This window comes from Callospermophilus lateralis, chromosome 19 (genome assembly GCF_048772815.1).
Source record: "Callospermophilus lateralis isolate mCalLat2 chromosome 19, mCalLat2.hap1, whole genome shotgun sequence".
Taxonomy (NCBI): Eukaryota; Metazoa; Chordata; class Mammalia; order Rodentia; family Sciuridae; genus Callospermophilus; species Callospermophilus lateralis.
Window position 1 is genome coordinate 37,168,611 of NC_135323.1, and position 24,366 is coordinate 37,192,976.

Here is a 24,366-nt window from a genome sequence, read left to right on the forward strand (position 1 = left end):
CCAACCTGTCACCAGAGTCAAGGGGCCCTGGCCACTCCCCGCCCTTCACTCACCTACAGTGGTTGCCGCCATCTTGAGTTTGCCAGTGTCCCCACCAGAGCAACCCACCTGCAGGGCCTGCAGGTAGTGTGGGTCCTGAGAGGCCAATGGATCTAGGGGGAGTGGGGAGGTGTTGAGTCGGGGCCAGGACCTGCACCATCCAAACTGCCTTTAGCCCTTCCCATCTAGTAGATTTTCTTTGCGACTCTTCCCTCCAAATTGCTCACATGCTGCCTCTAATAGCAGCTCACCTCCTGGGACCCCAGGGAGTGTGCAGGGGATGGTAGCTTGCTGAAGTTGGCTGTACTGATGGTCCTGCTCTGCTGACAGAGCTGAGGTCAGGGAAGTGCTGACGAAGAGCACATGGTCACCAGGTGGCACTGGATGTGTAGGAGGATGGCAGACACTCGAGATGCCCAGTGGGAGGGTGTTTGTGCTCTCGTTGCTCCGTCCAGCCCTTGTCCCCACTGTGTGGCCGTGTCCTCCAGGGTAGGCGTAGGATAGGATGGCTGCTTTCATCACTGGCCAGTGAGTTGGGTTGTCCCCACCTCTGGACATCCCAAGAACAAGATTGGGGTGCCAAGAATTGGCCCAAAGTCATGCAGTTTGTAGCTGGTGAAACTGAGACCTAACTGGGCTCTCCTGGGTCCCCACATCAGCCACCAGTCCCAGGCGTGAGCCCAGATGTCTGTCCAGCATGGATCTTATCATGACTGTGCAAAGGCCATCTCCCAAGGTGGAAGCTTGCCCAGGGCTGGTCACTGAGTATCATGCCCTCCCTTCAACCTGTCTCCTTCACCCTGCCACTTGGGTGTCCGAAGCTATAGTGTGCTAGGGAAGGAAGCCAAATTCAGATGTGGGTGGGAAGGCTTTGCTTTCCTCACCTTGACAGCTGTGGGGAGAGGAAGGGACACAGGACCAAGCTGTGAACACTGGTCCCAGCAGCACCTCTGGTCCTGCTGCCGCAGACTGGCCCTGAGCTCGTCCCCAGCCTCTGGAGGCCCAGACTCCTCTCCTAGGATAGTGCCGTCCTTCCTGCAGGCGCTAATGTGACTGTCCAGATACAGCTCCAGCCCTTGTGTGGCATGATCAAGGTGTGTCCCCAGCTGGGCACTGCCTTGGCCCCTCCTGTGATCTTGGGCATTGGATTTGGCTTTGCCTGCTCTGGGATCCTTTGGGGTTTTGAGCCCATTTAAGGGAGAAATGGATCAGATCCAGCTTTTTTCCAAGTTAGGAGGAGAAGAAAAACACAACAACCTGTAGGTCCACTGGGTTTAAAAGACAAAAAAATGCAACGTAGATGAGAGACGATCCAGTACTTCACTGTACCTGGTTTGATAGGCACCCCTGGGCTCTGCTCTGTGTGTGGTGGGGAGGCCCAGGTTCTCAGACAGAAGTGGAGTTGAGGACGAGCCAAGGGCCTTGGGAGACAGAGCTGGGAGACAGGCCTCAGGATCAGCACTTTTAGTCCTTGCTTCAAGAGCCCTGTGGGGACCTGACACCCTGTGCAGGTGTTGCAAAGACCATCCTCTCATCTGTGGACCCATTGCTCTTCCCAAGCAGCCAGACTTCCATTATACAGATGAGGAAATTGAGGCTCAGAGAGAAAGGAGTGTGATTGAGTCTCAAACCCAGCACACAGCAGTACATGTTTTGGACAGCAGAATGCCAGTTCCAAGGGCCATGCCCTAGGCACTTGCCTTGAGGAGGCCCATGTTGTGCTGCTAAAGAGAGCAAGGGCCAGGTCTTTGCTATCAGGGCTGGGGTGGGGGTGGGGAGCTGCAGCATCTGTGGTGGCCACTGTCTGTCTTTCCCCATGGGTCCTACGTGTCTGGCACATCCAGCCTCACTGGGCAGTGAGAGGGCTCTGCCTTCCCCTTGGAGCTGCAAGCTCCACCTCCCTGCAGGCCATCCCAGCAGGCAGCAGGATATGGGCTGGTGATGGTCGGGCTGCATGGTCTTGGAGGCCTGAGGTTCAGCCCAGATTAACCCAGTTCAAACCTCAGTGATCTATAAAGGAGGCGCCTCCCTGCCCTGCCTATGGACTAGCAGAGGGTCACGTGGGCTTCCTGAGGCAGCTGCCCAAGCCCAACTGCCTGTCCCTCTTCTTGTCCCTTTTTGGGAGCTTGTTGCTCACAGTTCATAGCCCAGGGCCCGAGGATTGTGAAGGGTCTGAGCCAGGTGGCTGAGATACGGGGCTTGGGAGGCTCCCCCTGGGCTGTTCCTTCAGAGGACTCTACTGACTGTGGCGGCTCAGCACTCAGCCCTTCCTGGCTGAGGAAGGCTTCCCCCAGGTTCCCTGGCCCTGGTGCCTCCCTGTCATGGTCCTCTTAGTGGCCTGGAGTTTAGCATGGGGTCAGGGATGGACAGATATGCTCTCTTCCACGTTGTTATCTGCCTTGTCACTAGGAACCCAGTAGACTGTCATCCAGGGAGAGTCATGAGAAGAGTCCCCAACCTATGCTGGGCCCTGGCAGGCCCTTCCCTCTCCTAGCCCTGCCCTCCCTTGTCCTCACCCTCAGAGCTGGGACTCCAGCCTGGACGTGGGATACAGGGGGGTCCCACGTGCAGGCCTGGGCTCCTGACCTTTGCCTTTTTCCTGGTTTAGTTCTGCCCCTTCTCCAGCCCCAGACCCAGCAGCCACCGAAAGCTGCCTTGCTCTTATTGCCAAGCTGTGTCTCCTTCTGCCAGGAGGGGTATTGATTTGGTTTTGAGGCTGGATGATTTATAAATATGCATAAGGATTGGCGGTTATTTAACTGTGCTTTTTAATTCTCCTTGCGTTGCTGCCTCTTCCCAGCAGGGTCTCTTAGTATGCAAGTCAGGTACAGGGTGGCAGGCGGCCCTCCCTCCCTGCCTGCTGCCTGAGACCTTCCCAGGGGCAGCTGGGCCCTGGGGCAGCCGCCTGCCTGGCAGGGACACAGGAGCGCCTCAGCGTGCAGGCACTCAGGGAGGTTTTGTACTTAAAAAAGAAGGTCCTTAAAGATCCAATTCCCTCTCACTGTTTCACAGAGGGAAACTGAGGCCCTGAAGATGGGGGCCTGCACTTTAGGGGCAGAACTTACATTAGGAGCAGAAATGAAGCCGATGCTGATCCCACCCGGAGCGGTGGCTGTTCATCTGAGTTTACATGGACTTGAGAAAGAAGTCCCCGAAATAGACAGGCCAGGGGTGGAGCCTCAGGCTGTCCCAGGGCACCGGACCCCAGGGAATCTGCGCTGTGCCCCTTAACACCCCCTAGCTTCCTGTCTCCGGGGACGTGAGGCCCATGCTCCCTGAGCTCCTGAGCAGATTCTTCTCAGGAGCACAGTCAACAGGCCTGGCTTGGGGAAAGCTGGACCCAGATCCACACGCCAGGGAGTGGCTTCCCCTCTGCTGACTGGCTGCTCCTGTTTAGCTGCCACCGCCCGCAGAAGCCGTCAGCCCGCTCACTCAGCAAGCGAAATGTTTTTGTTTAGTCAATAATTGCACCATCGCATCAAAGGAAGGTTCCAAACTTTCCTTTTGAGATTCTTGTCAGTGTCTCAACAGTTTTCTCAGCTGTGAATCAAACAAGGCGACAAATTTTAGCGGAAGATTACAGCCATTTCCCCCTTTCTTCTTCAGCACTGTCGTCTAGCAGCGATCTCAGCAAAGCCATCCACCCGCTCCCATCTGCTCGTTCCGCGCAGCGCCAGCCCCCCGCGTGGCACTCCTTCATGTTGGCGCAAACACCCCGGGGCCCGCTATGGGCAAGATGGTACCCGGGGTGGAGGCGGGACTGGAGATGGAGCTGGGTTTTCCCTTCTCTGTGACGAGAGCAATGGACTGAGGAATGGGCCTCGCACTCATGATCCTGGGTAGGGTGGTCTCTGTTGCCTCCATGTAGCGTAGGGAAGCACACAGCTGCTCAGCCCGCTCTGAGCATGCCGACCCGAGCCCCAGCAAGGAGCAAGAGGAGCCTGCCCAGAGGGCCAGAGGTGGGCTGTCCTGGGGTGATGTCTGATGGCCAGATGGTGGATACATTTTAGAGGGCAGTGACCTAGCACCTTTGGCTGTGGAGGCCATCTAATCCACCTGGCCTCTGTCCAGCCTCCCCATCTGCGGTGCAGCTACTGGCTGGTTCTTTCTTGGAGAGAGGCCTGGGTGGATCGGGTGGTGTGATCTTTCTTTCTTGGCTTTTTTTTTTTTTCTTCTTTTTTTTTGTACCAGCGATTGAACTCAGGGGCACTCGACCACTGAGCCACATCCCCTGCCTTATTTTGTATTTTATTAGAGACAGGGTCTCACTGAGTTGCTTAGGGCATTGCTTTTGCTGAGGCTGGCTTTGAACTCTCAAGCCTCTTGCCTCAGCCTCCCAAGCCTCGGGATTACAGGTTTGCGCCACCAAGCCCGGCTGGTGATGTGATCTTTCTGTGGGAGGATTGTATAGCTGTGCAGGCCTTGATAATCGGTGACACTTACAGGGCTCCCCTCCTGCCCTTTAGCCCCTTTGTCTTCACTGCCTGGCTACACGTCCCATACTAAGCTCAGAAGCCCTCCTGGGAACTCAGCACCAGGCACAGGGCCTGCTTGGGTCTGACCCCAAAGTGTGCACCATGGGGGACAGGCAGTGCACTGCACCCCTTGCCCACACACACAGCAGCAGTGGCACTGCACTGTCCCCCCACAAGACCAGGCAAGTGATAGAAGAGCTCTGGAAGGACTGTGGCTGGTTATCAAAGAAGAGATGCTGGAACCCTTTCTCAGGACCCATCAGATTTTATTTCACACGTTATCCTCACCAATTAGTGTCTGATTTCTCAGCCCATAGGACTATCTCAGTCCAGGAGATGTTATGCCTGTCATCCATTCATTCAGCAAACTCATATTGGACACCATGTGGTAGGCACTGTTCTCAGTACTGGCAGAGCAGCAGTGAGCCAGATGTAGTCCCTGTCCCCGTGGGCTGACCTCCTGGTGGGAGACAGCTAATAAAGTAAATGTCTAAGATGATGTGACTGTCTTAAGGTGCAAGTGGAGGTGCGGTAGCTGTCACTGTTGTCATTGTTTGGGGGCAGTGGAGGAGTGGTGGCTGTCCCTGTCAATGGTTCTGTGCAGTAGGTCTTTGTTGGGTGCTGTCACAGGCGGGCACTGCAGTGTCGTGTCACTTCCCTGGTCTACAGTGTAGGGTGAAGTCCTGTCCCTGGCAGCTCCCTTCAGTAGAAGGGTCTCAGGTGGCTGACTGTCTCCTTCCTCTCCCAGGGAGAAATAGGGCCTCCTCTTCTGGGGAGGGCAATGGCTCAGGAAGGAGGCTGCAGAGGAGCAAAGATCTAGACCCTGAGCCCCGCCCTCACTACCCAGCTAGTACTCTGGCTAGTCATACTGTGCCAACTAGGCCGCGTGTAGGGGGAAATGGGGGTTACATGGTCCTTAAGACACCCCAGGGTTTCCCATTGGGCACCCAGAAAGTGTACTGCATTAGCTGTGTTCACCTGCTCCTTCCTCACATCCTGCACCAATCACCTCACACTCCCCATGGCTCCTGTTGGGAAGCCCCTGTCTGGCCAGGACGTTTCAGGACATGGTGTTTTGCAGACAGCGTGGAAGATTCTGGGTGGCAGGTGCCTCTTACAAACACCATCCCCTGCAGGACCTCACATTCTCAGCCAATACTCGCTGTCCGCCCCCCATCCCCTTAGCAACATGCCTGCCAAGGAGCCTCACTGTGACCCCCAGCGCCAGGACATGGTGGTATCATTATATGTGGTAGCAGGGAGTATGGCATTAGCCATCCCTGCCTCTCCTGTCCAGCATTCCCATCCCTCCTCGTGTTACCTCCATGGGACTCTGCCATCTCTAGGCATCACGGAAAGTCAATTTAGTTTATAGAAATAGTTATCATGTTTATGACTTTGGAGTCCACGGAGCACTCAGTGTCTCTAGTTTCTTCAGCCCTCGGCCTTTCTGAGAGCAGGATACCCACATTGCCCAGGTGAAGAGGAGGAGGTTTGCTCTAGGCCATGGCCAGCAGTGCAGCCCCTGGCTCTCCCAGGTCCTGCCACAGACTCCAGACTAGGGTTCAGTGACACTGTGCCTCCCTGCCCAAGTTAGAGGCAGGATTCAGAGCCTTCTGACTATCTGTTACCATTTCTGCCCTGCTTGCCAGGCTCGTCCATCCACCTGCTGCATCTCTGTGGGCAGCAGGATGGGGCAAGTACTAGGTGCTAATGAGGACAGGTTTAGGAGTTTGGTCTCAGCCTGGACATGGTGGCTTTGTACAAACCAAACCCCTTTTCCCAGCCAGCCCAGTTAGCACCTAGCCACACTCTTTGGTTGGGCTGGTCATCACACCCCGAGAGGGGCAGGGAGTACCAGAGACAGGAGGGAAGCTTTTATACCTTCATCCCTGGGCCTGAAGATACTGTCATGTCAGATGTGGGAAGCCTGGTCACACATGTGCCCTGGTGTCTGGTGGCCCTCCAGTACTTTGCTTTGGATGTGTATAGATTTCATAGGAATCATCATTTTTTCTCCAATTCATCAGACTTTTAAGAATTTCTGTTTTTTTTTCTTCTGTTTTGAGTTAGTTTAGTTAGTTGAACCCTTTTATGCGAGGGTGGGAGTGGGAAGGGACCAGGAATTGAACCCAGGGGCGCTTAACTGCTGAGCCACATCTCCAGCCCTTTTTATTTTTATTTTAAGACAGGGTCTCACTAAGTTGCTAAGGGCCTTGCTAAGTTGCTGAGGCTGGCTTTGAACTTTCCATCCTCCCACCTCAGCCTCCCAAGCCCCTGGAATTGTAGGCATGGACCACCATGCCCAGCTTGGATCTTATTTTTGACCTTTAAGTTCCCCGATGCACAGAGGGGACCTTGAGTTTTTTCAAGGAAAACATAATCTCTGTAGAGGGACTGATCATCAGGAGTTTGGGTCTCAGTGGGAGCTGATAGCTCCTGTGCCTGCCATGTGGTGTTGGGTTTTTCCACAACAGCGTTCCACCCAGGGGCCTTGACGTTCACAGGCCTGCTGGGAAGAAGGGCCAGCCTTAGGTACATCACATGCTTCCTGACCCCCACCTGCATCTCTCACAGCTATGGGAGGATGCTAAGGCCTGGCAGGTACAGTCCTGTCCAGGGTCATGCTGGTGGCCTCCAGGATGTACCTGTGCTTCTACCTCACCACGACTTGAGGCTTCTCTCCCTGGAGGTCAGTTGTGTTGCGTTCTAGGGAAGAGGAGGAGGAGGAAGCCATGGTCCCAGCCCAGGCCCCAAGGGGTCATGTGTTGCTGCCCTGGGGGATAGGAACATTTGTGAGTCAGGAAAGGGACTTGTGAAGGCCACATGTCTCATCCTCACCCAGGGGGCAGTTTGACATGACCAGCCAGTCTGCCTTGCCCAGCCCATAAACTAAGAATTGTTTTTAGGTTTATAAACATTTGTAAAGAAAGATCAAAAGAATGTTTTGGAAGATGTGAAAATCATATGGAATTCTGGTTTGGGTTTCTGTGACACAGTGTTGACATGTAGCCATGCTTGCTCATGCATCTGTCCACCATGGCTGCTTGCTCGTCACAGCCACAGTTGGGTGTTTAGGGCAGAGAAAGTGACCTGCAGATGAGGCCCAGGTGTACCCTCTGACTGCACGGGGAGCGCTGGGCCATCTTCCTGGCTTCCTGAGCTCTGTGCTGAGGGAAACCCACCCGTGTCCAGCTGCGCAGGCTCCACAAGACAGGCCCCAGCGGCTGCTGTCAGAGGCTCTCCCGGGCGGCTTGGGCGGTAAAATTTCACACGCTTGGTTATCTCCCCAGACTGTTGAAATTGGATGAAATAATCCTTTCAACCCTGACATGTGTGATTCAGCTGAAGTTCCAGGGGTCTCTTTATCTTTTGGGGTTTTACAAGTTTCTCAGAAAACCCATAAAGAGACATGCAAATCCTCTCCCGCCCTGGCCTCACGCCGCTCCCCCCCCGCCTTTCTTCCATGCACTGATGGAGGCCTTGCCTGTCCTCCTGCACTGAGGGAGGCTCTGGAGGTAGGCAGGAGCCTTGTTTGCAAACCCAGCTTGCTCTCTGCAATGGCTTCTGCCGCCACTGTGGTGCCCATGAGTCTCTGGCCCATGTCTTCATTTCCGTCTCCACTGGCCTTTTCTGCAGAAGGACTTGAGGGCCAGCAGTTTGCTGTCTGAGGTGGCGTCAAGATCTTTTAGTTCCAAGGGGTGGTATCCAGGGTGGGATCTTGCTGGGCCTCTCCCAGCTCCCTGCTCTTCTTAGGAGTCACATCTTGTGGGGTTCTGGGAGGCTAGCCAAGAACTGGCAGGTTTTGGCCCCTGGTGACATGCTTGAGGGGCACTGTCCAGTCTTATCCACACCGTCCTTCAATGAAGGGACAGTGCCCCACACAGCTTGAACTCCTGGAAAGCCAGAAGATCCCCATGCTCGGCCTGCTTGACCTCTCCCCGAGCTTCTTTCCCCACCCAGAGCATTTGCTGCTCTGAACAATGGAAACCGTTTCCCCTGCTCCTTAGAGGAAAGAGGGACTTGTGGGCAGAAGGCATAAGGGTAGGGAGAGAGGGAAGTCCCTGTGTGGGGGAGCCAGGAGGAAACAAGCAGTCTCCCTCTGTGGGCCAGTGTCCCTCACCAATGGAGCAGGGTGGAATGTGGCTCTGAGGGATGGGCTCTGTGGCCCAGTAGCACCCTGCTTGTCGGGTGGAACATGTCCCTGAGCCACATGCCTGGCCTGTTAGTGTTGTCCCTGGCCCCAAGGCCTTCCCTGGAGCAGGTTACAGGGCCTCCTCACCTGGGTGGCAGTTCTCTGCAGGGGCCCAGGCAGTGCCAAGAGAAGGTTCCAAAAGGCTTTGACGCCTTCCTCCCTTGTTCTCTCCGGGAGCAGGACAACCCAGGGACATGATGGCCTGAGAGCACAGCTTCTGACATGTTCCTGAGTCACCTCAGACCCACAGAGGTCCATCCTGGTCCAGCAGAGGTAGCATGGCTGTCTCCTGGTCTTCCTAGGCAGCAAGATGGGTCTCTTCAGAGGATTTGCCACACGCTGTTACAGAAAGTTGTGCCCACTCACGCTGCTGTCTCACACACTGCTTGGCTGCTCTGCCCCCCGCCAGGAGGGCTGCCCTCTGTGTGTGCGACGTGGATGTGGGCACCTCGCTGGCCTCAGTTTTCGATCCCCTTGTGACCTGTGTGAGCCCCTCTCCATGTGCTCATAGCCCTTGGGGTGCCTGCATCTGTCTGGTTTTCGCCTATTTTCAAGTGAAGTCCCTAACATTTCTCATTCACTCTTGAATTCTTCGTGTATTCGGGATTTGAGTCCTCGGTCGGGTGTGTGTTTCTGGTCACCTGGACCTTGATGAACAGGAGTTCTTAGCGCTCTGAGTCTAGGCTTGCTCCTCCCTTCCTGTTAAAGAGGCACCTCTTGAACCTTATTTACCAATTTGCTACTCTGTATTTGTGAAGGTGTTCTTTTATGTTTTCTTTAAAACTTTACCTTGTAACAAGATTTCAGTCCCTCTGGAATTGGTGTCTGGGTGGTGAGGTCAGGGTCATGTGGCTTGCGCTGACCTTGCTGTGGTACTGCAAGGTATCCGTGATTGAAGACTGTGAGGTGTGATGGAGCCTTCTGGGCTCAGGCCATGTCCTCTCCTTGGGGGTTGCCTGGCTGGTGCTGGTCTGGCAGGTAGACTGTGTTCCTGGGAAGGGTCAGCAACTGGCATGTGGTCAGCGGTGACACTCTGTACTGGCTCTCCATAAGTCTAAAATCATTCCAAATCATAGAAGTATTTAGTTTTATTTTATCACTGTGGGTAGGGAGAGGCACAGTATGGGAGTAGTAAAAGCCCAGTCATTCAAGTATTTGTGTCATGAGTTGTTCTTAGATTGAATTTAAGAAGCCTTGGCAGAGACACATGTGTGGTGAGGACCTGCAGTGTCCCAAGGGGTGGGCCAGCTGGTTTATTTTCTCTCCTTAATTCAGTAACTCTTCAATGCAAGTGACATCGTGATCTCTTATTGGTGAAACAGCAGAACTCAGAGAGGGGAAGGGCCTTGTCTGTACCACTCAGCACCCCTATAGCCCTAAGACTCGGGCCTGCTGTGTGGCTCCCTGGCAGCCTCATTGTGCTCAGCTCCTGACAATTTCTTGATCCTCACACTCAGTATTTATGAGCCTCTTGTCTCTTCTGTTTGCATCCTCAAAGCCTCATGGTCTGACCCACACCGAGGTGATCCTGTGCTGTGCTTGGTCCCCCAGGGTGACTACGACCAGAGCAGAACCAAAGTGCTGCACATGAGCATGAACCCCACCAGCGCGGCCAAGCAGCGTCTGCGCGAAGACCGGGACCAGCTGCAGGAGGAGTGTGAGCGTCTTCGGGGGCTCTTGCGTGCTCTGGAGAGAGGGGGCCCCATCCCCGCTGACCTGGAGGCCAGCAGCAGCCTGGCTTCATCCAAGGAGGTGGCAGGTAAGGCCATTGCCCAGCCCCTGGCATCCAGTGGGAAGGTTCACCTCAGTGTCACATGGGGGCAGCATGGCTGTAGCCCTGGGCAGCTGGGCCTTGGGGACAGAGCATGAGGACCCCCATGGTCCGTAGAGACTTTCCTGCAGGGCTGTGCAAACAGGATTAGTCATCCACATCTGCAGGCGGCAGGAAATAACTCAGGCAGCACTAGAGAGGTAAGCAGCGGAGATCTTCTCAGACCCCTGGAACAAATTAATATCATTTATCAGTTTGTGTGTGCCCCATTAATCATGAGTAAATCCAATTCTCCGTGAGAACAGGGGCCATCTTTCATGGGTCTAAGTACACTTCAAAGAGCCCAGGGGCCCTTGCTGCAAGGGCCTGCGACACCAGGGAGGAACGAGGGCAGCTCCAAGTCAGTGCCTGTCACCACCCTCTCCCACCTGGAAACCAAACAACCCTTGGAGCCTGTGCTCGTCACCTCCAATGCTGAGTCTCTTCATGGCCTTGGAGAGCATTGCAGTCCCCAAGTCCTGCATTGGCTGTGTCCACTCTGCAGCTGCAGAGAAATGTACACATCTGCATGGAAGGTGCTCACAGAGGCTCTGGGGGCTGAGGTGCCCTGTGCGCTGTCTGCATTGGAGAGTGCTTGTTATTGCCTGAGCAGGGCCTCAGAGTGACCCGGGAGGAGTGTGACCCTTCCACTTCTCCGCTTGGGCATCTGATGGCTCCACTCTTGGGGGCACTTGCAGGGGTGTCTGCTGGGCTGGGGGCTGGAGGCTGGAGGCTGCTGTTTTGTTGACACTTGCATCTCACGTTCGCTCAGGCTGCTTGTCACCCTGTGAGGCCCTTTGCTTCCTCTCTGTGTGTGTCATCTCATGCTGTGGAGGCGCTTGACACTCCCCTTGAGAGTCCTGGAGTGGGAGAGAGGTTATTGGCCTGCTAGGCCCCTTCCTGCAGCGCCAAGCCAGTCTGAAGCATCAGGGCAGTTGCCCTCGTCCTCCTCCTCATTCCTGTGTCGTCTCCCTCCTGCTGTGTGCTCCTACCCAGGGACCAAGACCTCCAGTCTGCGAGTGATGGAGGAAGCCCTAGGACACAGGAAGTCTCCTGCCCAGCAAGGCTTGGGGGCAGCCAGGCCTGAGATGGAGTGACAACTGTGCCATTCCTAGCATTGGGACTTCCTGTAACTTCTGTGTCTCAGCTGTGAGACAGACCACGTTGGCTCTGCAGAGTGCCTGGCACATGACTGGCACTCAGTAACTGTTCACCAGCTGTATTTTATTGTCCCTGGTCTTGTTACAAGGTTCTTATAACTATCCTTAGCACGTGGTGGTCTTGGGGCACCCCGAGTCTTGGAACCTGCCCTGGCGCTCAGGTTGCCAGCGCCCCCTGTGTGATAGGGCCTTTCTTATACCACTTCCTGTGGGCTTGGGCTCCGAGCAGTATGGGAGGTAGTGGGACTCGCCGTCTCTCAGCGTCTTAGAGGATGGCGGCTGTTTATATGGCTCCCTGTGACCTGGTGTCCAGCATATGTGGGCAGTGCATACTCAGGCACACATTCCCCCCCATACCTCACCCCATCTCTCCCATCTCGGGGATTTAGAATTAACATTTGGGGTCTCTGCATGAACTCACATTGACCTTTATTAGGTCCTGTCCTACTTTCTGTAGACCAAGGCATCTAGACACCCTGAGAAATGTGCCAGAACCAGACCAGGAACCCATCCCTGGCAGTTCCTGGGCTACTCCCTTTCTGGGGTGGAGCAGAGCAAAGGAATGGCACAGTGTGCAGTGGGGATAGCCAGTCCCTGAAGTGCTTCCTAATCCTCACGCTTCTGAATTCTCTCCACCAGTGCTCTTTCGTTCTTCTTGGCATCGCTGCTAAGGCTACGGGAAAGCAGCCAGGAGGGACTCTCCTGGAGTAGATGCCCCTGCCCAGTCACCAGCCTGCCTATGAGCTGGCCTGGGGAGTCTGGGGCAGACCCAGTTTGGGGCAGAGCATGCTGTGAATGGGAGGTCTCCTGCTGACCTGAAGGCGGGCTTTGTGGCCACTGGCCAGGCCTCCAGCAGAACCCAGGTAGGAAAAAGGCCAAGGAAAGAGGAAACCTCTCATGGGACCACCTGGCAAGCTGGTGGCAGCTCTGGGCATCTTCCCAGCCCTCCCACCAAGCAGGCTTCTTCTGCCATGCTGTGGTGTGACAGTGTCATCCTTGTACTCCTTCCAGCCATGGATTCTCCTGCCTTATGCTATCTATGTGTCCGTGGCAGATTTTAGAGCAAAGAATGCAGACTCAGAACATCACAGGTAGACCTCTTCCTTGTGAAAGGATTCTTGGGAGAGACCCTCAGCATCACCTGGTGTCCCTTGAGCATTTGCCCATTGACTGCCAATTCATTTTTCTGGTCATATGTGCTGAACTCCTCCTGTGGACCAGGCTGTGCTGGTCTTGGGCAGTCAGTGCAGGGAGTCTGGCTGTGGTGAATGTTAGAGGCCACAGCAGATAGATTTTGTGACACTTAGGGAACTGAGAGATACCCAGAGTTTCCCTTCAAGAAGAAGGGCAAGTCCAAGGTTGCCTAGAAGCTGGAGGATGAGGGACTCAGGTCAGACATGGGCAGCCTGTCAAGAGTGTGGCTGGAGGTGAGGGCAGGAAGGAGGCCTGTGGCATGGGGTGGGGCATCTAAGCCCACGTGGCTCACTGGACTTGCCCGTGTGCTGCACCTCCCAGGCCCCTGAACTCACAGTGAGGCAGGTTGGTTTTTGTTTTGCTTGCTGTAAGATTTACACCCACAGAGACGATGCAGCAGCAAACTTTCAAATCTGTTAAGAAGAGCTGAGCCCTTGATGACTGAGTGCTCAGGAAAGAGGGTTCTAAACCAGTGCGTGGCCAAAGAGCCAGTCTGCTCAAGCCACAAGACTCCCCAGAGGGCCCAGGAAGGAACAGCAGCAGATGGCCCTGAGGAGGTGCCTGGCTAAGATGAGGAGACCTAGGACACTTGATTGAGAATTTAATTAAGAAATTGTTCCAGGTCTTTCCCTCACTCTATTCGTGGGCAGTAACCTCTCCCCCAGGAAAGATTTAAAAAAAAAAAAAAAAACAAAAAAACTAAAAACCCAGCCACTTATTCTCTTGCAACAGTGCTTCCTGAAGTGAGGGCCTCAGGCTGGTGCAGCCCTACCTGGAACTTGAGAAATGCAGATTCTTAGGCCCCATCTCAGACTAATTCAGAAGCCCTGAGATGGACCCTGTGCTCTGCTCACACACCCTCCATGCCACATAGATGACAGGGAAAGGGCCCTGGACAGGTCCAGTCAGGACAGGAGGCCCAGAGAGAACACAGAAGCTGAGGTGGACAGCTGTAGGTAAGTCCTAAGGTGACCCTGCAGCCCCAGTGAGAACTCTTCCTGGGAGATGTTGACCAGCCTGGGAGGGTGCTGACTGGAGGTCCCAGGGGACAGCGATCTCCATGGTGTGGTCCACAGAGGACAGGCTTTCCTCTCCTGCTCAGAGGTCCTTGGATGCCCCATGACACATCTCCTGATGATAAAGGATAGCCAGGGGTTGGAGGATAGCCAAGGATTTTCAGAACTCTGGAAGGCAAAAAAAAAAAAAAAAGAAAGAAAAAGAAAACATGCCTAAATGTGTAAACTACAGAGCAACATGTACAAAGTGCCCACTGAGGGAATGGGCCTCCAGAGCAGAAGAGAACCCAAAAGAGGCATCTTGAACCTGACCAGTGAGAAGGGCTTTTCAGTAGCACCGAGAACAGGTGCCTTCAAGCAATTCAGAGAGAGAACGAGCTCTGGGCGTGTAAAAGTGTCCAGAGTCAAATGGAAGTTTTAATTGAACATTTTTAAGATGAAGTTGAGCAGGCTTATCAGAAAATTGCACAAAAAGACAGATGAAGAAAAGGAAATCGAGGTGAGATGCAGAGAGGACCAGCCTTGCAGTGCATAGAAGGAACCTGGGGTGCAAGAAGGTGTACCTGGAGCTCTGAGGGAGGGTTCCCAGCAGGCAGGGAGCGAATCCCCATGGAAGATGCGCAGAAGGTCCTTTGCACAGATGAGGGCAGGTCCTCCTGCACACATCCTGATGGCACTCCAGAGCCTCATGGACAGAGGAGACCGTGGGAGATTCCAAAGGAAAACAAGACATCCCTTCTCTAAGGGCCAGGGACCAAAATGACCTAACACTCCTCAGCAGCAGCATAAGAAAGTAGGAGGCACTTAATGGAAGTGACTTGGAGCTTAGGACCCATGCCATGCCCACTGTCATTTTCAGATGGTCACGGTGTTTTAAAATTTACCTGTCCTATATCCTTTCTTGGAAAGTTAGTCTAGGATGTACTCCAGTAAAATGAGGGAGTAAACCAAGAAAAAAGATACAGAATCCAGGAAGTAGGAGGGAGTTCACAGGGCATCTTCCTGGCTCACCAGAAGGCAGTAGGTGACACCAGTGTGTCAGATCCAGAAAACACCATGGAAACGTGCTGTCAGAGGTTAGAGAAATGTTTAGTACCAAGGTGGAGGTACTAAAAGACGAAGTGAAAGCCAGGGTCCCAGGGAAAGGGCAGGCGGCAAGGTGTGGGGGTGGCTGCTCCCTGACAAGTCTCTTTGCGTTACTGAGCTCTGAAGTTGTACATGAAAACAAAGTGTAAAGTTGACGAGAATAAGGCTGATGGCAAGTTGTAGAAGCTTAGTGACAGAGGCTCAGCAGAAGCCCAGCAGCCTCTGAGGATGCCATGGGGATAGGCAAGGTGACTGGGCACCACTGTTCAGTGGGCAGGTGGGAAGAGTCGGGTCACCCTAGGCCCCCTTCTTGGAGGCCTTTCTTATGGGGGAAGAGCCCCCATTGCCTAGCAGGGGGACAGCTGGGATGAGGTCCGGGGGATGTGTTTGGAGGAGTGAGGCTGCCCTTTGGGGGAAGGTCTGCTCCTCGTGCTGTTCGTGGGCTCACACCTGGAAAGGGGAGGATGTGTCATTGACGGAGGAGGACCATGGTCCTGGCAGCCTCCTGCCTATCTCCCTGGCTCCCAGCAGAATTCTTCAGAATTTCTTTGTGGCCACTCTGCACCCCCAACCTGTTTCTGACCACAGATGAGGAAACCGGAGACATAAACAGATGAAGTTGCAGGCCAAGGCCCAGTGGTCTAGCTCAGCTAAGGGTACACTCTTTCTGCGGATGTGCCCACCTCCCCTGCCAACTTGTTAGGGCATCGAGCACCTTGTTGTAGCTCCCAGGCAGCAGGCAGGCAGAGAGCTGTGAGCTGTGACTTCTCCATTGCCGGACGGGTCGCTGTCCTCCATGGAAGCTGTTCAGTTCCACCTCTCCAGGCTTTGAGTTGTTGGCAGGGTCCCTCCCAGGCTCCCAGCCTCTGGTGATTGGGCTTCAGGGCACAGGCTTGGAGGTTGGTGGACAGCAGAGCTGTCACCACTAAGAGACCTAGATCATAGACAGTCTGCCAGTTCTGGAAGAGAGGCCAGAAAGAGCAGGTGGGTGAGGTGGGCATTGGAGGCCGCGCTGGCTTCTCTCTCAGGCAGTGCACCCTCTTTTGGCCTCCATTTTATGTTTACCATGAGTTTCTGAGGGCTTTTTTTCTCTGGCCTGGGCCCTGGCTCTGGGGGCCAGAGAGGACAGAAACAAACAAGATGGCCTCTGCCCTCGGGGCCCTGGGGTAACTGCCTGGCTTCTCCGACCCCACACCAAGAGCACAACCCTGCTGGCAGAAATCTGGGCCCCAGCCTCCCCACGCTGCCTTCTGGCTGCCTGCATGGCCCCTGCTGCACCCAGACTTTGCCAGAGAGATTATTAATCGCAGTTTAATCAGGCGATGCATTAATATTAAAACAATCTAGTCCTGTCAGGGTGGCACTTTGAAGGTGATCAGTTTTGCCACTGCCTGACTGTGCGGGCACAGCGGATCCCAGGGATGTCTCTGGGGAGGAGACGAGGGGAAGCAGGCTGCACTGAGCTCCCCTGCCCCAGCCCTGGGAAGGAGGACATCCAGGGGCTTGGTTTGGGGCTGCACCTCTGTGCTCCCCACCTGGGGCTGGGACAGAGGGCAGTGCCTCTGTCTCGTTCACGCCTAGGCCGCTGCCTCTGCAGACTGACTGCCCTCTTCCTGCTCCCACACCATGGCAATGCAGCCCACCTCAGCTATAGTGGCATGGAAGGGTGAGATGCCAACCTGTCAGTGCCAGACATCAGTGCACTGCTCCCATTTAGTGTGGGCCTGTCCTAAGTCACAGTCCCTGAGCCCCTGGGGCAGAGTCACCACCTCCCAGGCCTCAGTCTGCTTATACATAAAGGTATGTACACAGTGCAGGGTGGAAGCAGGAAGTAGAATGTGGAACTTTACTACCGTGGCCCTGCATGGCTTCTTGCCCGTTCCACATTCCATGGCTGCTACTATGCTCTGAGCCCCAGTCCCTGCACCCCAGTGCTGCAGGTCCCCAGGGCAAGGCTGGCTAAGCAGGCAGGTCCCTCTAATAGAGCAGCGAGGCTTCTGTGCTGGAGATGGAGGTCCTGGCCAGCAGGTCCTTTAGGCCTTTAACAAGCAGCAGTGTCTGCTTTCCTGTGGCCCCTGAGGTTTCTGTGAATAATCTACATTCACTCTGACAGTTTCCCTCCATGTAACAGGTGGGATTTTTAGACAGTAAAAGCACAGTGACATTCACAGATCAGAAGTCGAAGGTGGGAAACATATGCCCTGCAGAGCCAAGTCTGGTAGGTTCGGTGTATGTCAGTGTAGCAGTGTGACATCTGTCAGGTAAAGGGGTACAGACAGGGATGTGGTTTCCATGAGCCAGTGCTGCTTCTCAGTGGACTGTGGAAACTGGGGCCTCTAAAGCGTCTGTAAATCATGCTTTAAAGATACCAGCATCTCTGTTGTCTTGGACTTGTGTCTGGTAGTCGTGTTCTTCTCAGCAGGTCTGTATTTTCCTGGATTCTCATGTGCAGCTTAATTCTGAGATGTATTCTGGACATTTTGAATGCCATGTGAGGCCATTCCAGGTCTTTCTACACTCTGTACAGAACGTTGGTTTCTGCTGATTGTCATGGGCACTCTGCCCAATTCCTCATGGCAGTCCAGCCCACGGGTCTTTGCCATGCTTCTCAGAGCTTCTGATGCTGTGGTCTGGGTGGGCCAGTTTGAGTCCCGGGCATTGGGTTAGCCCAGAGTTCAGTTCTCAAGCCCTTGGTGTGTGTTCTGGGTGTAACCCCCATGCTCAGCTCAGGGAGGTCCTCAGGACCCCCATGAGTTCCCTTTGCAGGACCCTGCTGGCTTTGCCCTGCCCTGCCATGTGGTGGTCCCCAACTATGCCAGCCACCGTGCCGAGAGGAAACGCAGCAGGGTTCGCCCCCACTACCGGGCTCCAGGCGTCTGTGCAGCTGTAGCCCAGGATTGCCTGGCTGCTGGATGGAAGAAGAAAGATAAAAGGACAGATTTCTGTCACTTGCTTCTCATGCCAGAAAGCAAGGGCAGCCCTTGACACCCCGTCTGTCCTTACTCAGGCCAGGCTTGAGGTGCTTTCATGTCTGGGCCAGGTAGAGCCAGAACCAGACAGATGACAACAAACTCCGAGGCTCAGGGCACAGCTTCAGGATTTAAGACGGTGTGATATCATCTGATAGACTGAACCCCTGACCATAAAGCTTCCAAGAAAGAAATCTCCAGGTCCAGATGGTTCACCAGCAAATTCTACCAAACACGCAGAGAAAAGTGAATAGCAATCCCCCACAGCTCTTCAAGAAAACAGGAGAGAGAGCATCCCAGCAGACCCAAGGAAGCATGAGCTCACCCTGATTTCAAAGCCGATGACAAGACTAAAGAGAAAAACCACAAGAATTAGTTTATTTATTCCAAAAACACAAGACTGGTTCAGTGTTAAGCATCAGATGATATAATCTAAAAAAGAAAACTCACACAATCAGATCAGTAGATACAGTACAAGCATTTGTCAAAATCCAAAACCCATTCATGACAGAAACTCTCAATAGGAAAAGATGGGACTTCCTTCACACAAAGAAGACCACATCTGCCTCGGACCTGATCATGCAAGACCGGAAACAGCTCCCCCAGGACAGAAGTCCCTGGCAGACCACCCATGACAGTCAGCCAGAGTCCTACAGAGGCAGGCAGGCTGGAAAGTGGGGGTATGGTGCATCCTCTTCACAGGTGGCTCGACTGTCCCTGTGGACAGTCACACACAATGAAGAGAGATCCCAATTATGTCCTGTGGCCTTGCTGCACCCTCTTTAAGTGGGTGCATGCACATGTTGTGTGATACCATATACTAGCAATGACCACATGGAAACCAAAGCTAAAAACAGCCCCATTTCTCTTCACTGCCCCCCAAATGTAATCCATAGATGCAAATCTTGACAGAGCTGTGCTGACAGCTATGAAACGCTGCAGCCAGCAACTGGAGGTGAAAATGGAGAGTGTCATGCAGTGCTCATGGGTTAGAGGTTCAACACGGTGGCCACCAGCTCTACCCACCCGAGCTCCAGGTCCTATGTGGTGCGAGGCAGACCTCTCGGGCTCCCTCCTCAGCCAGCCTCAGCCTTTCCCACTTCCCAAGGTTCTCAGGGAGGACAGAGTTGGGCCGCACCCTTGGTCACACAAGCCCAGCTGTGAGAAGATGCACTTCATAGCATGTCGTGGTGGAACACTGCCCAGGGAGGGCCAGACTGCTGGCACCCTCTGTGGGGGAGCCAGACATGGTGCTGCCAGAGGCCCCCACAGTGGAGGAAAAGGCAAAAGTGCAAGCTCACGGGATGGACTGGGCTGCTAGCCGGCTCCACAGCCAGGGCAGAGAGTTGCTCTTCAGGTGATGGAACTGTTCCAAATCTGGATCTGGGCCGTCACAGTCATCTCTCCCTGTGTTAGGCTTTATAGACCTGATCACCAAAACATGCCATCTTTCCACATGATTTGTAAAAATTATAAATTAAAATGGCACCTTGTTTGTGCATTTTCTTCATTAAGCACAGGAAGAATGTTTTACTTTCTCTCTTTAGAATGGCCTCATCACGAGGCCTAGACACACACCCGGAGTCCTAGAAACTCCAGAGGCTGAGGTGGAGTTTGACCCAGGAGTTCAAGACCATTCCCTACCCCAAAACAAAAAGAACGGTCTCACTGTAACCTCTGTGTCTTGACCTCTTTTTATATTGTTTATGTAGAAACTTAACTTTGGTTTGTTTTTTTTTTTTTAATAATTTAGAGTCTGAAATTTTTTTGGTCTCATCTATTCTGTTACTTTTAAACTTTTAGTGATATGACAGGCAATTCTATTTTCTTCTAGGCCCTTTGGCTTATTTTTAATATTTAAAGATTTAATCTTAGAACCTGTTGTTTGGTATGTGGTATGTGACGCCATCTAAGTTGATCTTTGTCCATGTCATTCAACAACCACCCTGGTGTCGCTTATGTTCCTACTTGCCCCATAGGCTTATAATGGATGTCTCATGTTTATTAAGTTTTTATGCATAATAGAATCTGCATTCAGATGTTTGGGGTTTATTTCATTTATCCATATGGTATTTTCAGAAATTATGATTTTAAAAGGTTTTAATATCTAGTAATAGAGCAGGCATTAATTTTTTAACTTAAAAATGTTCTTGCCTATTATTCTAAATGAATTTTAGAATTATTCTTGTCAAGTTCAAGCAAAAGCCATTGAGGCTTTATTTTTAAATGAGATTACACTGAAGTTCTAAATGAATTTGGTAGATGAACTTTCATCTCCACAGGGTGCTTCTGAGCAGGCAGTGTCTCGGGCCTGTGCGCCAGAGGCATCCCAGGCTGGGGCTTGTGGGTCAGGACCACCCTCTGGGTCAGGCAGAGAGCACCCCAGATGAGCAGGAAGGTGCTTACCTGGCTGCCCTTTGCCATCTGGGCCTCCAAAGTTCCACCACTTGCCCACCTCCCTCCACAGGCAGATTCTTTGATTGCTCTCATGCTGTATCCAGGGTCTAGAGTTGATGTAGTAGGAGCCAGGAGAGGAGTCTGTGCCATCCTGCCTGGCAGGAAGCTCCTAAATCTACCAGGAACCAGCTCCTTGGTGACTCTGATGTAAAGCCTAGGCATAGGCTATCTGGTCACCGTGATGAGGTCATCCATCCCAGCCTTCTTTTGACTTTCATACCCTGAGGATACACAGTACCATGGTGCCACCTAGCAGACAGCACACACTGGGCACATTGTGGGTCAAGTTCCACAGGGGAAATAACCAGTGGGACGTGAAGCATGCACACAGAGGTGCTTACTGCATGCAGAGAGTCAGCTCACCAACAAGCATTTTGTAGAGTTGGCAAGTCTGGAGAAGTGCAGGAGTGTGGACAGCTGCGACCAGGAAAGCTGAGGGTACAATTCAGTCGCAGGCACCAGGAAGAGCTGATGTCCCAGCTCAAAGGATCAGGCTGGGGGCTGCCTTGCTACTTGGGGAGGTTCTGCCTTCTGTTCTGCCAAGACTTCCACCTGATTGGATGAGACCCACCCCATTGGAGGGCCATCTGCTGTATGTGGCCCACTGATTCAAATGTTATACTCATACAGAAGCACCCTTCCAGACATACCCACAATAACGATTAGCCAAATATCTGGGTGCCTGTGGCCCAGTGGAAATGATATGCAGTGTTAACCAGCATACTGGGCATCCCTATAGACTGGGCACCACCAGTTGGTGGCATGAGGGCCTCAGAGCATTCAGGGGGAACCAGGATAGGAAGGGCTCGGGTTAGGCAAGGGAGGCTGGGCCCACGCGTATATGACTCTGGAGCTTTGTCTCCCATACTGCTCTGCCCGTTGCATGCCAGCCTCCTGGGGACTGCAGTGTCCCCACACTGCTCTGCCCCTGTTACATGCCGGCTTCCTGGGGTTCCCTTTATGGGATGAGGGTGAGGCTGTCTGTCACTGCTCTCTCCAGCAACCAGGAACTTGGACACTTTGACCTCAGATTCACCTTTACAAATTGCTTTTTTGCTTATTGAAGTTAGATTCTGGTTCTAAGGCAAGGGTTTCTTGAGCTGGGAAGAAGCTGCCTGGCTTCAGAAGTCCTTGGGGCCTATGAGTTTGTAAGTTTGGGGATTGGGCAGTATTGGCCCAGGCTTTGCTCTTAGCCTTGGGCCAGTCTCCAGCCTCTGGCGTTGGTTCTCACAGTTCCACATGAAGCAGGCTGAGCTCTAGACCCTGAGGACATTATGAAGCCTGTGTTTTGAGGCCGGTCATTGTGTTGTCCTGTGATGCATGATACACAGTGATAGTGATAGCAGTGGCTGCTCTGTTGCCTGGGTGTGCTCAGGAGCCTGTCCAGGGTGAGCCACTCTGGGCTCGTGGGCCCTCTTCCCAGTGGCCACAAACAATATCTGGCTTCTTGGGTCTAAGGATCCTGAGCAGTGATCAGCTGCTTTAATTTTTTAGTAGAAAAACCCTGCCAGCTAAGGCACCCTGGCCTGGGAGCAGCTGAGCCTGAGCAGCAGCAGGTGGCCCAAGGTTGGGAGGTGTGGATGGAAGTCCTACCACATAACTGCTGAGCACTTGCCTCTCGGGAGCTTGACTTCCCCTCCTGAAGTGGACGGTGAGTCCAGGCCCCTGGCCAGGTGCTAAGGGTGAGGGGGCAAGCTTTGCCATCCTCCAGGCAGTGAGAATGTTCTTGGGAGAGAGTGGTTGCCTCAGTGGGTCTCCTCAGCATAGTCCAGGCCCTGCCCTGCCAGGCCTGGTGGAAACAGTCTGTCTGCCTCCTCTCACGCGGGCACCGTCCTGGGCACTGTGTCTTCAGGGCTTATCAGACCTCAGGGCTTCTATCCCTCTGGCTCCTCTTCCAGAGCAGGGGCAGCCTCACCTGTGTCCCTGAGACCTCCTCTGGAACCCCAGTACCAGCTTGCTAGCCTGTCCCCACAATGCCATGTCACCTTCCTGCATCACTTGCTGCCTCACCAAATTGGCCCGCTGAGGTGACTAGCCCACCCTCAGTTTCAAGGCATTTGAGACTGAGCCCTGTGTTTCTTTGTTGCTGGTTCTGAATACCCCATGGCTGAGGTCAGAGCCTGCCTCTGCCTGGACCCTGTGCCCTCGTGGCTTCTGCCGTGGCCAGAGACCGTGCACACCAGCTGGAGAGAATGGGCTGTCTTAACGGTGGCTCGTTTTCCTTTTCTTCCTGGCATGTCTGTAAACTTTGCAGGGTATCTCAAGCCAAGTACCCAATTAGGGATTTCTGTATGACTTCATTTATCCGCTAATTGAAGTGGAAGCTCTGTAGTGCCTGACAGTGAACAAGTGTTTGCCCTGGAACCCCTGGTCCTGACAGAGTGTGGCAGCCAGGGGCCTTCCTGCTAGCAATCAGTGGCAGCGTCCAGGCCCTGTGGGCAGGTACAGGCACAGCCAGGACCTCTCAGTGGCCTAGCAATGGCGGCTTTTCAGCTTGGGTTGTGCAGGGTCCCTGTGGGAGACAGAGGTCAATTTTTGAGGTCTGACTTACCAGTTTGGCCGGGACCACCTTGGCCAGTTACCACCAGTGTTTTTGCCCTTATCTTTAGATGGGGGAACCTGCCCTACCTGCACACTGGGCCTTCATGAAACTCACAAGATCCTTGAGTCTGCTGGCCCCTTAGCCATGTCACAGTAGTCTGTACCCCACAGAGTAGGGCAACTGAAGCTGGGGGCCCCCTAGCTTAGAAGTGACCATGACAGTCCAATGGCAGTCCTCCCCTGGACACCCACATTGACCCACTCAGCCTACTCTGTCCAACATCTATTCCTGAGCATGGCCTGGACCAGGCCCTCCCAACCTGTGGATGAGACAGAGCAAATTTCTGCCTCACCTGGGTGTAGAGGGAAAGGGCTCCTGGTGAGGTGACCGAGCTCCTTGAGGCACCAAAGAGACCTAAGGAAATGGGACCCCCACCTCTGCCCTAAGGAAGACTCTGGGAGTCCTGTCCTGGAGAACAGGGAGGGGGGACCATGGAAGGGAGAAGGATGGTGCAGTGACGGTGTTGAGGCATCTGTGACAGGTCACAGTACTCAGGCTGACCACAGTGCTCCTCTGCCTAGGTCTTGTCAGGTTGGGGTTCAGCGCGTCTTGCAGGATGAATGCAGAGCACTCACTGGCTGTTTACTGAGCTGCATTTGGGGGAGCATCCCACATATTGCCTCATTGGTTCCAATCCCACAATTAGGACCATTATTCCCCCATTTTATGGGTGAGGAATGGGAACCCTCAGAGGTGAAATAATGTACCTGAAGTGGAAGGCGGGATCTGAACTCAGTGTGCCTCTGGTGTCCGCTGTCCTTCACCTGCCCTGGCAGCTGCTGTGCCCCGTGAGGTGCCCATGCCATCACACAGGTCTGTTCTTGGGCCCCTCCCTTGGGGCTATTGTGGGGTCCCGAGGTGATGGGATACAGTTCTGACCCAGAGGGTTGACTTAGGCCCCTGAGCTAAAGCCTCTGCTGGACACCTCCACTTGGACAGCTCTTCTGCATTATAGAATTACCATATTTAAAAACTGAACTCTCAGTTTTAAGTGCATAGTTGAGCGATTATTCATAAATATGCAATGCTGTGAGCCATCACTACAGTCTTATTTTAGAATGCTTCCATCTCTCAGGATTCCACACACCCATTTGCAGGCCATCTCTGTTCCCTCTCACAGTCTCAGTCCATCACTAATCTTTGATCTTGATTGGTTTGCCTTTTATGAACATTTCATATCAGTGAATTCTTACAATAGATGAACCCTTTTTCTGGCTTCTTTCACTGAGCACAGTGTTTTTAAGGTTCAGCCATATTGCAGCATGTCAGCACTCATTTCCTTGTATGGCCAAATAATATTTCCCTGTACAAATAGAAGACATTCTATTTGTTCATTCTTCATTTGGTGGACATTGTTCCCACT

At 53.4% G+C, this 24,366-nt stretch overlaps 1 protein-coding gene across 2 annotated transcripts in view; it reads left to right on the top strand.

The window, feature by feature from the left end:
• The window catches only part of Mad1l1 (mitotic arrest deficient 1 like 1), a 356,486-nt gene that overhangs the window by 250,488 nt on the left and 81,632 nt on the right, over window positions 1-24,366 (top strand). For both annotated transcript variants that reach the window (XM_076840079.1, XM_076840080.1), the window contains exon 16: window positions 10,261-10,468. In XM_076840079.1, coding sequence (XP_076696194.1) covers window positions 10,261-10,468 — 208 coding nt within the window. The remainder of the gene's footprint in view (window positions 1-10,260; window positions 10,469-24,366) is intronic.